Source organism: Leptonychotes weddellii, chromosome 2, assembly GCF_054177405.1.
Source record: "Leptonychotes weddellii isolate Sample4059 chromosome 2, ASM5417740v2, whole genome shotgun sequence".
Taxonomy (NCBI): domain Eukaryota; kingdom Metazoa; phylum Chordata; class Mammalia; order Carnivora; family Phocidae; genus Leptonychotes; species Leptonychotes weddellii.
The window spans coordinates 55833145-55851208 of NC_138370.1; the positions used below are offsets into that span (position 1 = coordinate 55833145).

General features: G+C 34.4%; 1 protein-coding gene across 1 annotated transcript in view; it reads left to right on the plus strand.

The window, feature by feature from the left end:
* The window catches only part of FSTL5 (follistatin like 5), a 637910-nt gene that overhangs the window by 196614 nt on the left and 423232 nt on the right, over positions 1-18064 (plus strand). The window contains exon 4 of the mRNA XM_081813100.1: positions 1634-1882. Within this exon, the coding sequence (XP_081669226.1) occupies positions 1634-1882 (249 nt within the window). The remainder of the gene's footprint in view (positions 1-1633; positions 1883-18064) is intronic.

Below are 18064 nucleotides of genomic sequence, written 5' to 3' on the forward strand. Positions count from 1 at the left end.
TTTGATGGCTGCATAATATTCCATTTTATATATATACCACTTCTTCTTTATCCATTCATCTGTCGATGGACATCTTGGCTCTTTCCAGAGTTTGGCTATTGTGAACATTGCTGCTATAAACATGGGGGTGCATGTACCCCTTCGGATCCCTACATTTGTATCTTTGGGGTAAATACCCAGTAGTGCAATTGCTGGATCATATGGTAGCTCTATTTTCAACATTTGAGGAACCTCCGTACTGTTTTCCAGAGTGGCTGCACCAGCTTGCATTTCCACCATCAGTGTAGAAGGGTCCCCCTTTCTCGGCATCCCCGCCAACATCTGTCGTTTCCTGATTTGTTAATTTTAGCCATTCTGACTGGTGTGAGGTGGTATCTCATTGAGGTTTTGATTTCCAAGCGCTTTAATTTTGATAACCCTATGAGAATATGGTATTATCCCCATTTTACAGACGAGGAAACTGAGTTACAGATGTTTAGGTACTTGCCCAAGGTCCTGAAGATTGTAACTGGTTGGGTTATGGTTTAAACTCTGGATCAGAATCTATGTTCTTAATGATACGATGTCATCATGTGGAGAGATGGTTTTAAATCAACAAGCTAAAAATATACACTAAATACCTAATAAAATTACTGTCATTTATTACCTCATAAATGTTTTCTTTCTTTTTTACAAAATATAGGTGTCACTGATGGTTATACACACACACACACACATATATACACACATGCTTATGTGTGTGTGTATATATATATATATATATATATATATATGTGTGTGTCTCTCATATGTGTGTTAGTTTACTGACATTTTTTTACTTTCCAGTTAAATTCTCAAAGGAGAAAAGCCAAATCTGTCTATAAAAGTGTAGGGATTCAAGTTGATTAGTTTGGTTTTAGTACAAGACTGCTGGACACACCTGCTCTTTTCTGATGCCAATGGAGATTGTTAAACTGAATAAGTAGCAAGAAAATTGAATTATTCATGATTTATTCATTTAGTTGAGAAATGTATTAGTGATTGTCCAGTGGCAAAGGTCAAAATAAGAAAAGATCAGCTGTCAGAACCCACCGAGAAGTTTTCAAGACACAATTATTTTCCATTCCTATTTCCTGCTGTATATACATACATGTCATTTCTCTTATCCAGAATTCTCTTAATGTAAAAGTTGACATTTATTTAACATTTACTATATGACAAGGAAGTGATTCCTGCAGATTATTACAGGTGGTACTTTGTACAACTTTAGGAGGTGGTCTGTAGTATTACCATCATTTAACAGATGAGACAACTTGGCACAAAGAAGTAATTTCTCCAAAGACATACAGCTAATAAATGGTAGAACCAGGATTTGAACTCAGGCAGTTTAATTTTGTGGATCATTTTCTTAAGGACCACACTACTCATTGGAGAGGGAGGAGAGAGCTACATCACAGGGGAGTAGGAGGGGGAGAATGTTGAGAGTGTTTTCAAAAGGTCATCTACCTGTCTGATACAAGTCTCTTTTGCACGGAGAACAACTGAACCTTGATTATACTATATTTCTCTTAGACTTCTTTTTATTTTGTACTTTGACATGCACATATTATTTAGACATGTGACTACAAATGATTTTCCTCTTCTTTATCTTCAGGACTCCTAATTCAGGATGGCCCTTTGGGGTCTTGTGAAAATAAATACTGTGGTTTGGGAAGGCACTGTGTCATCAGCAGAGAGACAGGGCAAGCAGAATGTGCCTGTATGGACCTTTGCAAGCGGCACTACAAACCTGTGTGTGGATCGGATGGAGAATTTTATGAAAACCACTGTGAAGTACATAGAGCTGCTTGCCTGAAAAAGCAAAAGATTACCATTGTTCACAATGAAGACTGCTTCTTTAAAGGTAAATACAGGGTGAACCTAAAGTGTCACCTCCTATTTCTTTCCTTTTCTCAACTACTGCTTTTAAGTTTAAATTCTAGCATGATTTTATATCAGCAAGTATTTAAAAAGGGACAGAAAAAATGTGAGTTTAATTACATCAATAAACAGTAAGTGTATAGAAATGTACACAGATACAATTCTGAATCTCAATTATGAGTACAAAGTTGGCCAAAATATGACTCAAATTTAATATAGCTTACAGCATTGCACCATATGGCTTCCCAATCATGGCAGTTATCTTAGGACACAGGGAGGCCAATTCAGTCAACAGGCCAAATCCACCCAGTAAAAAGCACCTGGAGTGGAATTGAGTGAATAGTGAATGCCAAGCCATGCTGTGATAACATCGCATTTCTTCCTGATTAAAAACGATGGGTTTCAGTTTGCACCACATAATTCAGATTATATGGAACCTGTAAATGCCCACTGAAATAACTCTGAAAAACTCTGCTAAATTTAATTAGTAAATCTGGGATTACAGTAATTTAAAAACCTAAAAAATATTGGTATTCACTTTCATGGTACTCAAAACAATTGGTTACTGTTTATGAAAAAGTACTGCTGAATTAGTAATTTGAGAAATTATTTTAACCTGCTATATAAGTAAATAAATCATTGAACATTTCTAATGTCATTTATTCATAAACTTATTTTGTCTTTATTTGTTTCTACTGGGGAAAATATTTGCTTATTCATAGTCATAACCCAGACTGAAATACAGAACTTCCCTCATTCAAATAGGTTAGTGATCAACCTGATTTCTAGTCTTCAATTGATTCCTATCCCATGTTTTCATAATTTTCCTCAAGCTTATTTACATTTAAGACTTGTCTGATATTCCAGTAAAATGACTAAAAACTTTCCTTTTTCAAACATGGTAGAATAAATAAAATATTATTTCCAAGGTGATAATAAAATGATACACAGAGTTTTTCAAATGATATAAGGTGCAATACTCTGTAGTCAGTGTGGCTACTAGAAGCCCATTGATATAATTGAAGTAAAATGATAATAGTTTCTTTACCACAGTGAACTATGTGCAACTTGAATTCATGCACAGAGTTTTATATCAGGTTCTCTTCTTGTACAGAAAGAATAGCAGTTGCTTTTGTTTCAGTTCAATTTATTCCCTTCTATCAAATCTATTTTACAAATAACTAAAATTAATTCTATTAGCATGTACTTTAAAACACATGAAAGTGTATTGTGTGTGTGTGTGTGTGTGTGTGTGAGTATTTATTCTGTCATTTTAACATGAGATGCTATATTGGCAATACTGCTATATAAATAATATTCTATTAAGGTAATTTAGAAACATTCTCAAAATGAAGTTTTGTCCAACTGACACCCAGCAATCGATTATGTGGAAACATATGATATTAAATAGCATGTGAGAAAAAAACACTTGGTGTATTTTAATGTTCAACTTTATTGCTGGATGCTTAGGCATAATGCAACTCAATATGTATATCAGTATGGACATAGATGAACTGGATACAGCTAGGAATTTTGTCTTCCTGTGAGTTCATAAAACAATGGTTTGAAAAACTTTTGTGTTTCAGACTTATACTGAGTATATTTATCAAATCTATGATTGTTTCAAAATACTTTCTCATCATATATAAGTCAAAATACTTTATTATCTCATTATATGTAGCATTAAAATTTCATTTATATTATCTGGGTTAGTTACCAAGGGTTTACACATTTCTCAGGTCTCAGAATTTGTGTCTTCTGCTTATTTATTTTGGGATTTTGCCTAACACATATCTACCTCACAAAAGAACTTCACTTCAGCAGAAAGGAACTAAGTGATATACAACAAAACAATAAGTGGCCTGTCTTATGGGTGTGCACTTGGCCAAGTTTTAGGTGTAAAACAAGATTCATTATAGCTAAAGGACTGACATGGTTGTGATGGCCAAAATTAATCCTTGTGATTGTGAACTTTATTTTCCGTAGAATGTCTGCAATTATATTGTTTCCAATAATGGTCCAATGGAAAAAGCAAATCAAAATATTAAGTTCAAGAACTGCTAAAAACCTATGTTTAATTAGATTTTTTAATAGAAAAAAATCAAACTAGATAATAGGAATGAGTTTTCCTCCGCAAAAAAACATTTCGTGTTTTAGATCTAATAAAAGGTAATTATGCGGGGTGCCTGGGTGGCTCAGTCGGTTAAACATCTGCCTTCTGCTCAGGTCATGATCCCAGAGTCCTGGATTGAGCCCCAGGTCAGGCTCCTTGCTCACTGGGGAGCCCACCTCTCCCTCTCCTCCCCACTCGTGTGCTCTCTCTCGCTGCCTCTGTCTCTCTCTCTCAAATACATAAAAATCTTTTAAAAAAAGGTAATTATGCAAACCTTAGAATAAAAGTCAACAAACAAGAACCTAGAGACCAAACCCAGGTTGCAGTCCACTTTTTTTTTAAGCAATGTGTTATTGGAACAGAGCCACATCCATTTATTTAGGAATTTCCTTGGGCGTTTTGCAAAACAAAAGGAGAGTTGAGTATTTATAACAGAGATAGTGTGGCCTGCAAAGCATAGAAAACATTTCATCTAGTCTTCCCATAAAAAGTTTGTTAACCTCTGCTTTAAAAGATTACCAGTGCCTTAAAATTAATTTTTAAAAATATTGAAAGATCTTTTCTATATCTTCTTGGCTATGGTGGTAAATATAGGGACCTACTCATGTGTTCCATTTGAATAAAAATAAACACATACCCATAAACAAATTGATACATGTAAAACAGGAAATCTGAGTAAGATCAGTGGATAGTGTTAAAAATGATATCCTGGTTATGATATTGTACTATAGTTTTTCAAAATCTTACTATTGGTAGAAACTGGGTGAAGGGTACATGGAATCTCTATTATTTCTTTTAACCCCATATGACTCTACAGTTATCTCAAAAAGAGTAATGCAGAATAACTACTGGAAAAATATTAGCAAATACTTAAGATAATTTTAAAGAAAGTATGGTTTGCATTATTCATTAATTATTTCAACTTTAAGCTAAGTCTTATTTCACATATCAAATTTATCAGGTTTATGTTTGCCATTTATATTTAAACTTAATAAAATGAATTATATCTGTACAATCATGTTTATTGATTGTATTAAAATTAAGATTAGAGTACAAGTTAAAGAGATTTATATCTATATTTACATTTACATCTTTATATCTATGCATATATTTATGCTTATAACCATATCTATATAGCTCCCTTCTATTATATGTGTTAAATATTTAAATGCCTCTATAGTATGCTTAGCATTTACTATTACTAACTCTTAAATAGAGACATGGATTCACTAAGAATTTTCTTTAATGATTTATGATTTGTGGAACTATAAATGAAACATATAATAGATCTAGGAGTATAGCATCTTTAAATTTATTTCTATTCACATTTATGTGATTACAAAGAAACTGGCTAAAATAGGATATAGAATATTGTAGTATTTGTTTATTGGCATCAAATACTTTAAGATGATACTAGATATATGTTGGGGAGGAAAGAAGTTTTCTCTACTTTTCTAAATTCTTATGGCTGGCCTCATAATCAAATTGACATAAGACAGGTAAGAAGGGAAAAATAAATTTAATTACATACAAATAGGGCCCCATAAGAATATGAAACTCATTGACAGGGAATTGAGGTTTATATGCATCCTGAAGTAAGAAGAGGGTAAGGGTCTGGGACTTCAAACTGGAGAAGAAAATTCACAGGGAGATGGGAGAACTAAGGTTTGGTAAGCAAATGTTTGCCATGTCTTGCTGAGAAGTTTTCCTTATGTTAAAAAAAAAAAAAAGTTATCTTAAGTAATAACTCTTTTCTAGGTATAGGCCCCCTATCTAAATTCTTTTAGACAACTATGGGGTGGGGGTACCAAAAAGCTCTTCTTGAGTCTGTAGGGCCTTTATTGTCTTCAAATAAGATTGTCTGGAAATAATCCTCATGCCAAAGCAGCACATTCTGAGGTGAACTGTACTGAACCCCATCACATAGCATAAGACATTCTATTTTTGTGTAGTGTCTAGCTATTTCTTGTGATGGCAGTTTTGGCTTAAAGTCATCTCCCATCCTCACTCCACCCCCAAAGGACTTCTAACTTCTGCAATTCACATCACTAATAACAAGTATAATTTTCTCTCACCCTGACTCCAGGTCAGTCTATCTTACGCAGCAGAATTTACTCAGAGAATAAATAGAAGCTAGAGTAAGAAACTCAAGATACAACCTATGCCAAAATGAATAAGGAATTAAACCTTTTATGAGAAAGTCAATTGAACAGAAATCTTTTGCCATTTATTGTGCTGAGAATAAAACTGCCATAAAAGCAAATGTTCTGTGCACTTAAATGTTCATCACAAACAATAACAACTTGGGAAATATGGTTTTTATGGCTATGTGTGCACTATTTGAATGAGATCCGACATTGTGTTCTTTTTCTTTGGTATAATCTGGAGAGACTTTCATATTCCATTTTTTAATTGGTTCTTTTACCTGATTTCTTTTTAAAGATGGGACTCATAGAACTTGGGCTAGAAAACTAAGCTGCCAATGACACAATGATATTTTAAAATATAATAGTAATTTCTGTGTTAATACATGTGGGATTTTAGATTACCTTTTTATTTATTTTTGAAGGGAGGCTTTGTAAAGCCTCTGTTTTATGTCTAGTTTTTTATGCCATTTCATGAAAAATAGTAATCTTGATAAATATTTAAACTTTGGAAAATAACGAACAGCTATTTGTTTGTTTTGGTTTGGTTTTTGGTCAGTATTAGCCAAGTGCAGGATGGTAGTGAAATTAATAAATTGGACAACTACAAATATGCATTAACTATTTAAGACCATAATGCAGACACAGAAACTCTAGGTCTCTTGAATGCCCTCAGTACACCCAACATTAAAACCAATTTGATTAATCCCCAAAGTTTGGGTGGATTTACAGTAAAACTTCCTGAATTTGGTGATATAAAATTGATTGAGTTGTGTTTCACTTTTAAGGTTTATCTCACATTTAACGTTTAATCAAAGTTAACAGTATAGTTTTGTTGCCACTCTACTCAAAATATGAAATATAGAATTCTATGTATTGCTCATTACATCTATAGAAATCATTGTAATGTGTGCACTCAGAAAGTTACCATTTGTTATTAAAATCATACCAAATGTTTATTTCTCCTCTGATTTTTGGAAACTCTGTAACGGATTCTGTAAACATTACATATTACATGGACTTACTTTCCACTTATAGATAGATAGTAGATAAATGATAGATTTTACATAGAATATGAAAAATGATCCAAAAGAAAGAGATTTAGATACTGACTACTTAACAAATGCATTAAAAGATATTACCGGAAAGTACTGGTTATAATAATAATACATTGAATATTATTTATTTCAAAACACTTTCATAAGTATTATATTATTGTTTCATCATAATAACAAGCCAATGTACTATAGAGAAGGCAACAAGACTAAGATTTTAAAAATGGCCTGCCAACACTTGTATAGCAAGTTAATGCTACTGGGATAAGAACCAAGAGATTCTGTCTTCTCCTATAGTGCACGTATGTTCCAAATATTCTGCTGAAATATGTAATACCATGATATCTTGCTTGCTTATGATTTTTAAAACTTTACTTTCAATAGTGATTTCCATGAATATGTGACATTATTTAGAAACATTCTTGCTCACTGCGGTATTTTAAATCATGCATTTGATACAGTTCTTAGCCAACTGAAGAACATAGTAACAGATAATAATTATTTAGGACTGTAACTTTTATATAATAACTGTGAACATTTGATTTGCAATAAATTCTCAAATTTGAATCTGTAAAGCCACACATATTTTCTTTTTAGTCAAAAGACTCTGGTTAAATTATTATATAACTGAATTTTCCAGGTTATAATAGGCTAATTTATGGTAGTAAATTTTCTGATTGTCGATAAGACTACTTAAAAAATAACTAACTTGAGTTTAGAAATATATTTATTATTAGTTTCTTGGTTGACATTTGAGAAGCTATCTTATAGTCACCTTCCTCACAGATTTATTTTAAGCTGATTTTTCTTATCTTAGGCTGTAAATAGAATATCTATTAGATATATGACAATATTACTTTACTTCCCTAAACCCCTGCAAAACTCCCAAAACTTTAGAGAATAAGTGCATTTCTTGAAGCATTTAACTTTTGTCAAATTTTCCCATTTCTTTCCCCTCTTATAAGAACTAAATTTAACATTCAAATACATGGATAGTCCTACTTTGTTTTTATATATTTTCATGTGATATCATTTTTCTTCAGTTTCAAGTTATAGAATAAATATTTTAGTTTAACATTTTATTTCATGTTTTCTATGGATGTATGAATATTCCATTAACAGTTATAAGCACTATATTCAATAGTGACAGAAAAATGAGAACACTTTATACATTTTATTACTTCAAATAATTTTTCTTCTCTCTTGAGACTTTAAATATTATATCAGTCATTACCTCTCACTGACACCTTCACTTATCATGTTTATTTTCTCAGTATGCTATTTTCAAATGCAAAATGTGACATTCTGTAACTTACAAAGTGAAGAACATTTTATGGAACCATTGTTTTTTAATGTAGTTAAAATTTCTTTAATATTTCTTTGCAAAAATAGGATAATGAAAATCTTTCCATTGATTATACTCAGCATATATAATTGGGACTAAAATGTTCTAGAAAATGCAATTGAAAATTTTTCTCTATTAGTCTGATTTATATTTCACTTTTAAAATCCTTTCTGGGGGTGCCTGGGTGGCTCAGTCAGTTAAGCATCTGCCTTTGGCTCAGGTCATGATCCCAGGGTCCTGGGATCAAGCCCCACACAAGGCTCCCTGCTCAGCAGGAGCCTGCTTCTCCCTCTCCTCTCCGCTTGTGCTCTCTCTTGCTATGTCAGTCACTATCTGTCTCTCTCTCAAATGAATAAATAAATAAATCTTAAAAAAAAAATAAAATCCTTTGGGAGGGGCTTGTGCCTGTGTGGCTCAGTCGGTTAAGTGTCTAACTCCTGATTTCCGCTCAGGTCATGATCTCAGGGTCATAAAATCGAGCCCTGTGTTGGGCTTCACGCTGGGTGTGGAGTCTGGTTAAGATTCTCTCTCTCCCTCTCCCTCTGTCCCTCCCCTGATCTCTTGCTCTCTTTCTCTCTCAAATAAATAATAAATGAAAAATAAATAAATAAATAAATAAATAAAAGAAATCCTTTCTGAAGTGTGTCAATAGATACTTTAGAAGACATTTGAAAACCTATTAATAATAAAAATTTAGAACCAAATGGGAAAAGTGGGAAACTTTGTCTGTGGTTATCATCCAGATAATTATGTGGAAAAAATATTTGTAGGTAATCAATTGAAGAAAGGAGATTTGGCATTTTCCAGCACAATATAAGGCTAAGGTAATTAACAGTGCTGCTCTTTTGGTTAAGCAAAATATAAGGAACTTCAATTAATAAAAATTCAAATTAATTTGATACAATAATATGCAGTTTGTTTTTAGTTCAAGACACCACATCATCTAGCTATAAATTACTTACCAAACTCATAGTTACGATAGAGGGTGGTGTGTACTCAGACAAATGTGAAGCATTTCATGTGTTCCCCTATGTGATAATCACTTTAAAGATTTGTTTCTACATGTTTCTTTCATCAATATATGAATTTCCAGTGATTTGTATAATGTCTCTCTAAAAGTGTCCCCCCAAAATCTAGGCATGAGTTGTGATTACATTTTGTCCGTATTTTTTCCCTCCTGCTGGCATCTAAAGGGATGTTGAATAAGAGTTCATTAGTACAGAAAAGCAGGGTGTAAGTCAAGAGGTCAGTTTGTATCTAATTGTAGTTGCCCAAAAGAGAGAGAGATGATGGTGGTTTGAATCAAGGTGACAGAAGTGCCAGTGGCGGTACAAAGTTGTCTGACTATCTGACACACTTCCCTGTGGCACGGACATGGAGTTTATGGGAATTAAAAAAGTATAAGCTAACCTAAAAAAAACCTTGAGGAGCCATTTACGGAAATGTGAAACCCTGGGGACTCACACTTTTGAAAGTGGATGTGAGGAGAAAATATATACATATCCATACGCATTTAGGATTAGTTAAATTTAAATCTCTTTTAGACAAGCAAGGGAAAATGCCATTTATTCAGTTGGATATGTGTCAGGAAATCAAAGAAAAATTTGGAGGAAAGTATGTACATATAGGATTTATAAGTATATTAATAGAGAGACAAGGCAAAGGACTCCATAGTTGAGATGAGCAAGAGAAGGAGTGCATGTTGGGAAGCAAAGAGTGCTGGGGATAGAAGTCTATTGCACTTCAACCTTCAGAGATCAGGAGATGGAGAAGGACAAGTAAAGCAGACATATACGTAGTCTTCAGTGATAGGGGAGGAAAACCAAGAGAGTATAGATATATAGAAGCTAATTAAGGAAGTTTTCATGGAGGACAGAGTAATGAGCTGAACTAAATGTTGCTGAAACCAAGTATGAAGGAGATGAGGAAATGACCTTTGATTTGGTTAACTTGGGTAAGAGAGTTTGTGAGAGAAAATAGGAGCTGAGGAAGTAAGATAGCAAGCACTTTCCAGAAAGCTCATTGGAAAAGTGTTTCTGTAAAGAGAAGCAGATATATGTGTGGATATGTAGTGCAGATATACATAGTGATCAGGAGAGAGAGACATGTGGATGGGAATAAGAGAACAGAGAGAGGAAAATTTATAGGACAAAAGAAAGTGGAGATAGTTGTCAGAGCAGAACCATTGGATAAGTCAGAGGGAATGGGATCCCATGGACAAGAGTTAGATTTGACTTTAGATGAGAGCATGGATTCTTCATCCATTAAATAGAAAAGGATTAGAAAACTAAGCACTTTTGGGTGCAGGTACATGGACCTATTTTATGATGTAAAAGTGTGTTGTTCTTATCTGGTTACATATGTATATATGCATATACATTCAAATGTAGAGATGCAACCAGATAAGAACACATTACTTCTTATATATTTCATATGTTTCTTATAAGAAGTAAGAAATGAAGCATCAGTTGAAAGTGACAGAGGAAAAGGTTTTGGGGATTTGAGAAAAACAAACAAAAGAGTTTGTGAAAAAATAAACAAAAACAAAGGGAGAAAAGACTAAGGAAATATGGTAGGATTTCCAGCAGTTTTGAAGAACTATATATCTCTGCTCATAAATTTAAAGTGAGAGGGCTCCTGGGTGGCTCAGTTGGTTGAGCGACTGCCTTCGGCTCAGGTCATGATCCTGGAGTCCCGGGATCGAGTCCCGCATCGGGCTCCCTGCTCAGCAGGTTGTCTGCTTCTCCCTCTGACCCTCCCCCCCTCATGCTCTCTCTCTATCTCATTCTCTCTCTCAAATAAATAAATAAATAAAATCTTTAAAAAAAATAAAAAAAATTTAAAGTGAGAGTAGTCTTTTGTGTTTGTATATTTTAGTCAGCTGCTTAAATTAAGGCATCATAAAGATGAAAAATTAGGTTTAACCAGGACTTCCCCCCCACCAAGAAATAGATGAGAAAAGAGTCCAAAGCTGTATTTTCCATATCTTTCAGGGGCAGTATGATTATCTTATCTCTGCTTTTTTGTGTATACCTCCTCTGCTATCCAGAGATCTTTTGCCTCAGCTTGCATATAGGCAAGAATGAATTCCTCAAACATCTCTACATTCTGGAAATTGTATCACATATTTTGGCTTAACTTCTTTATGCTAACATTCAGTTTACATCTGTGCCTCTTAGTTAAAATTTCCAGTAATTAAATCTGTTTATACTAGTTAGCCAGGTCATACCTTTCCAAGATCTTTGGAAAGCATATAGGCCTATAATAGCTGTTTTATTTCAATGGCTCTCTACCTCTCTGATCAATTAGCAGTGACTGTGATGAGCATGGGGACAAGATCTATATGCATATCTATATCATATATATCATCTATCTTTCTATCTCTGTCTCTATCTCTATCTCTAACTCTATCTATATAGATAGATATTTTGGAAAAAAAAGAGGGACAATTGGCAAATAATTCTCCAAAACAGAGTGTGGATGAGAAATGACCTTAAAACATATCTAACATAATATCACTTTATTATTAATTCTATAAGTCAATATTCTTGACAGTAGAAATTGCTTTGTTTAGCTAAGCAAATTATTTGAAAATTTGAAGCAGCTCAAAATTTTCTAATGTTTCTACATTTGAACATATTCTGTTTTCCTTTTTTTTTTTTAAAGATTTTATTTATTTATTTGACAGAGAGAGAATGAGAGACAGAGAGCACGAGAGGGAAGAGGGTCAGAGGGAGAAGTAGACCCCCAGCTGAGCAGGGAGCCCGATGTGGGACTCGATCCCGGGACTCCAGGATCATGACCTGAGCCGAAGGCAGTCGCTTAACCAACTAAGCCACCCAGGCGCCCCATATTCTGTTTTTCTATATGCTTTAATCGATCTGGCTGCCAATAATGTTGGAATATAGACTAATTTAATGTGGATATTTCTGGGGTTGTTGACATTTAATTCATTTTTGAAACATTTTTTTCCCAAAAGAAGAAAGTGCTATTAAAGATTCAGAAAGATGCATGAGCATTTCATGAATTTAATTGATCATTAGTGTAATTAACAATATTACATATGCTTGATTAATTTTATAAATGCTCAAAATGTTACATGCTTGTCAAAAGACTTCAGGTAATAATTATTGTAAAATATCTGTAGAAATAAAATATATCCATATGTACACCAAGGATAGGTATGTATGGGCAAACTAATTATTCACAGTGATTATTTATTGACACCTAATTCTGTGGCAGACCCACTCTTAATGCTGTGTCCAAAAATGGAAATGACAACAGTTCTTATTTTTGCTAACTGGGTGGAAATGAGTGGCTAGACAAATCAATTAATGACCAATGATGATTTCCACCATTTCTGGACTCATGATCTGAGGTTAGATTAGCATCTGCACCTAATATTCAAGTACATGAAATTATTCTGTGTCAAAACAAACATATTTGCCCTTTGTTTAAGTGAAACATTGTTTTTTTCCTCATAGGGTGTATGTGCCACATTACATCCAGTTGTTGTCTACGGACATTTAGGTTTTTTTCTTGGAGGTTTATTGAGTATGAGGTCCAAATTAAAAGAGGGATCCCTGTGGGGCGCCTGAGTGGCTCAGTCGTTAAGCGTCTGCCTTCGGCTCAGGTCATGATCCCGGGGTCCTGGGATCGAGCCCCGCATTGGGCTCCCCGCTCCGCGGGAAGCCTGCTTCTCCCTCTCCCACTCCCCCTGCTTGTGTCCCCTCTCTCGCTGTGTCTCTCTCTGTCAAATAAATAAATAAAATCTTAAAAAAAAAAAAAGAACCCAGAGAACCTAATGCCACATATGTAGTGCATGGCATATTTTGACTCCGTAAATATTCCAAGGAGGAGAAAGACATTTGGGACTACTTGTTGACATTATATCTATCAGGTCATTAGACCTTTGTTTGCCCCAAACAAGCAGAGAATATTAACACTAGAACTCTAGCTTTCAGGTGGAGATTTTATGCCTTATCAAAACCCATTTCTTTTGTGTATTCCCACTTTTACTTATTTTCAAAACAGACAAATGTATGTAAATTAATTATATAAGACAAAATGATTATTGTTTAATTTTCACTTGAAAAATGCTAATAGGCTCACATCAACTGCACTTTTAGTGAAATATAAAGGAACCTGTAGGTTGGTATGGGATGTGTTTTCCAGTGTTCAGAATAGTAACTATGGCATTTAGCTGTGATGACACTCTCTAACACGTAAGAGTAGGATTTGGGGGTTTAATTAAATATATGTCAAAATTACTTTCAAATCCTGGGGAAAAATATGCTTGAAAAATACAGCACATGTTTGGCCTTTAAAAATTTTAACAAGTGGAAACATTTACATGACACATTGGCACAATCTCCATAGCTCAGAAACAGCTAGTATACAACATAGCGACAGCTTTGTTCATTAATTCCATAGTAAACATGCACACCGACTCCAGTATAAATTTGTCAGTGCTGCGTCTACATCCACAGGAAGTAGCAGGCATGGAAGTGAGTTTCCCCTCCACATACCAATAAATATGTGAAAGAAAGATTATGCCATGCCCTTTCTATGTAATTCTAATTATTTCAACATCAGAATACCACAATAAATAAATAAATAAATAATAAATAAATAAACAAATAAATATCTTATTTAGACATCCAGACATTATACAGCAAGCAATAGGGAGCAGAAGGTTAGTATATTTGACCCCAGGTTATCCTAAATATTTAGAAAAAAAAATTTTAAGATTTTATTTATTTGACAGAAAGTCAAATTCCCTCGAGAGAGGGTACATAAGCAAGGGGGGTGGGAGAGGGAGAAGGAGACTCCCCGCTGAGCAAGAAGCCGGATGTGGGGCTCGATCCCAGGACCCTGGGACCATGACCTGAGCCGAAGACAGATGCTTAACGACTGAGCCACCCAGGCGCCCAATATTTAGAAAATTTATTGCAGGTGTAGAAAGTGGTTTGTTACTCAAAGCCTCTTGACACCCTACCCCTCCCCAGGCCTCCTCGCCTCCGGGACCAAAGGATTCACTGTTCTCTGAGACTTGAAACCAGTGGCCCTAACAAGGAAAAAAAATAAAAGTTATTACACTGTGACTTTTGGAAGAGGCCAAGGCATCAACCCCATTTATAACTCAATCTCCTGACCCTCTTCTTAAGAAAAGCTCAGAAGGACCAAACTGTTAAATTCATAAAAAGCAGCCTCTATTCCAACCTTATTTCCAATCAAATTAAAGTGAATGAATCAATTTGAGCTAGAGCCTTTAGCTATTTCAAAAATGTATCTTCTTTTCACCAGAGTGCTTAACCTGAATTCCTTTGTTTTTGTCATTCTACTGCTGTCATTTTTCCTACTCCTGGATATCGGCACAGTCTCATTACTACATCTTATCAATGACAACTAAGAATGAAGAAGGAAAAGATGGTCATCATTAATGGTATCAATGAGCATTCATAAGATGTGACTTGGCTGGTTTCTTGTCATTTTCTTGGGGCACTTAAGTATGTGTTTTCCTTAGGACACTCAAGTCTTTTTTCCCACTTTTCTATCACAGGATCTGTAAATCTTTTATACTCTCTCAGGAGCTTGGAATTTTGACTCTTTGAACTTATCTCAGGTTTGCACGTGTTGGGCTCTAATTTCAGAGTTCGTATGTCAACATCATAGGTTAAAACATTGTCCAAAGGCAGGTTCCTGGAAGCTTTCAGTCTCAGCCACACTCTGGGTCTAAAAAAAAAAGCCTCTCTCACAAACCTGTCCATTCCTCCTTCTCTTCTGCTTGGCTATGTTTTGAATGTTCCGTGTCCTCTACAGTCAATAAATCTCAACCAGGACTCTACTAGTCCACTCCTTCAGGTTTTACTCGTTTTGAATATCAGTGGCAAAGGTTATACCTTTCATTCTTACCTACCTGTGCATCCCCAGTGTCTCCACATCAACAGAGAAAACAGTGTTTTGTGGGGGTTTTGTTCTTTTTTTGCTTCACGTATTCACTAATTTTGATGATAATCTTCTTTCAAAATAAATGTGGTTTGTGTGCTTTATATTCACATTTTAAAAAGGCCATTCAAGGGTCTCTTTCCTGATCACAGAACCTCTGTGATGTGGTAGCAGCATCTCTAGGTAAACACACAAATTTCAGTTATTTCTGACCAAGTACCTATTACACATGAAGTTTCATAGCAGATAGATTTTATTGTCCACCAAAATTGTCTATGATAATTACATATAAGGTTAACAATTTTTTTAACTTTAAAGGAGCTACATGTGAAATAACATCTCCTATAAAATGAAAATTACTTAGCAAAATGATCATTTTTTCTTATTTATTATAAAGTGAATTTTTTATATATCATGTTTTTTAAAGTACAATATCACCCAACTGCCTATTATTGTGATAGACATATAATAAATTCATAATAGGAGACAAGAATTAAGTAATTTGAGTATAAATTGAAAAATAAAAGATATAAGTACATATATACATATTTATATGAAACTATAAAATGTACAGTAATATTGTTAATCTTTATTATCCCACATATTATAACAATAGAACAATCACTTTTTCAAAGACTGCCATTCGTGTATACATATATGCCTCAGTACTTGACCTGTTGAGGATCCAGTGATTTTTAGCATGCAATATCAAATTAAATGAGCAGGTATATTTATTTTTATTTTATTTATTTTTTTTATGAAGTGAAAATGTGTGTGTATTTCATGGGTTTTTTTTGTGGTCTTCGGTTTTCTAAGAATAACATATAGGCATCCTTTGTTGGTCTGAGTTTCTGCTGAATGCCAAACCTGGCCCCACCCCTTTAAAATAAAAAGAACTTCAGGGGTGCCTGGGTGGCTCAGTCGGTTAAGCGTCTGCCTTTTTGGCTCAGGTCATGATCTTGGGGTCCTGGGATCGAGCCCCACATCGGGCTCCCTGTCCAGCAGGGAGCCTTCTTCTCCCTCTGCCTCTGACGCTCCCCCTCTTGTGTTCTCTCTCTCTCTCTCTGACAAATAAATAAGTAAATAAAAGTCTTAAAAAAGGACATCTTAAAAAAAAGATTAAAAAATAAATAATTAAAAATAATTTTATATAAATTGAACACTACTAGTATTGCTTTGCGTAAATTATTTAAAATAAAGTTTCAACAATAAATTTTCTTATTCTGAGAAAAGAAGACTGAGATATTTTAAGTAATTAACTCTCAGCACTAATCAATAATGGGTTGAATTTTGAGAAAACAAACTTCCTATTTTTAATTATCAAATCCTAAGGCACTTGAATAAATTAAATTGTGTACCAATTTAAGAATGAACCTCTTGAATCCTTCACTGTGTTAAGGAAAAATCGTCACATTCATGTTGTACACCTGTAATTTCATGCTAAGATTGATACTTATCTGCCAAGGCCTGTGAGTTTAAAAGTGACAGAATTGGGGCCCCTGGGTGGCTCAGTCGGTTGAGCGTCTGATTCTTGATTTTGGCTCGGGTCATGATTCAGGGTCATGAGACGTCAGGCCCCACACTCGCAGAGACTGCTTGAGATTCTCTCTCTCCTTCTCTCTCTGCACCTCCCCCCATTCACGTACTCACACAAATGAATGAATGAAAAAATAAATAAAATCTCTGAAAAATAAAAGTGACAGAATTCATCAGAATTTTGTCTGCTTGTGAATCTAAATTAACAGGTCTGGAAATTGTAATGAAAGTTGAGAAAACTTATTTCTTGAAGTTTTAGAATTTGAGACTATTGACAAAAGTGAGCACTGTTTTTTTTCATATGGGACTTTTCTAATGCATGTTAGGATATTCAAGGAGATGTTTCTTTTTCTTGACTTCTTTCCTCCAAAATTTGGCTCTTGAGTTTGTCTAGCAATACTGTTTCTATCACTGTCATAAAGTTGCCTTTTACCTCCTGCTATCTTTACATGATTGAAGCAAGGACTGAAGACTTGGAAGATAAATGAAGGGACCAGAGTAACACTTTAAGGGTTTGGGTGGCCAAGGAGATGCAGTGTCTGAATTTCAGCTGATTAGTGATTGATCTATGCACCTTATGCTTTTGGAGAAAAAAAGCCAAGTATACTTTGAGAAAATGTGCATACTATTTCCCCAAGAGAGACTTATTGCCTATGGCTATACATGCACACACACACACACACACACGCCTCATGCCCTCAGTAAAACACTGATGTCTAATTTGGGGGGAAATCCAGTGTGACATCAATAATTGAGCTTTCCGGCTTTTGATAAGAATTTAAAAAAAATATTGAGATATTATACCTAAGATTCATGATGTGTGACTGTAGTTGTTAAAAAAAAAAACATATTCTACTAAAGGTTTATTATAGTTACAACAAGGGTGTTTTAATCCATTATACCTAAAATGGAGTAGGAGTAAAGAAAAAATAAATGAAAGGGTGGTTTCATGTAATAATAGTACTTGAGGATATGAATAAAAAAAGGGTTTCTCATTTTTCTTATTTTTATGGGACAAAGGTGT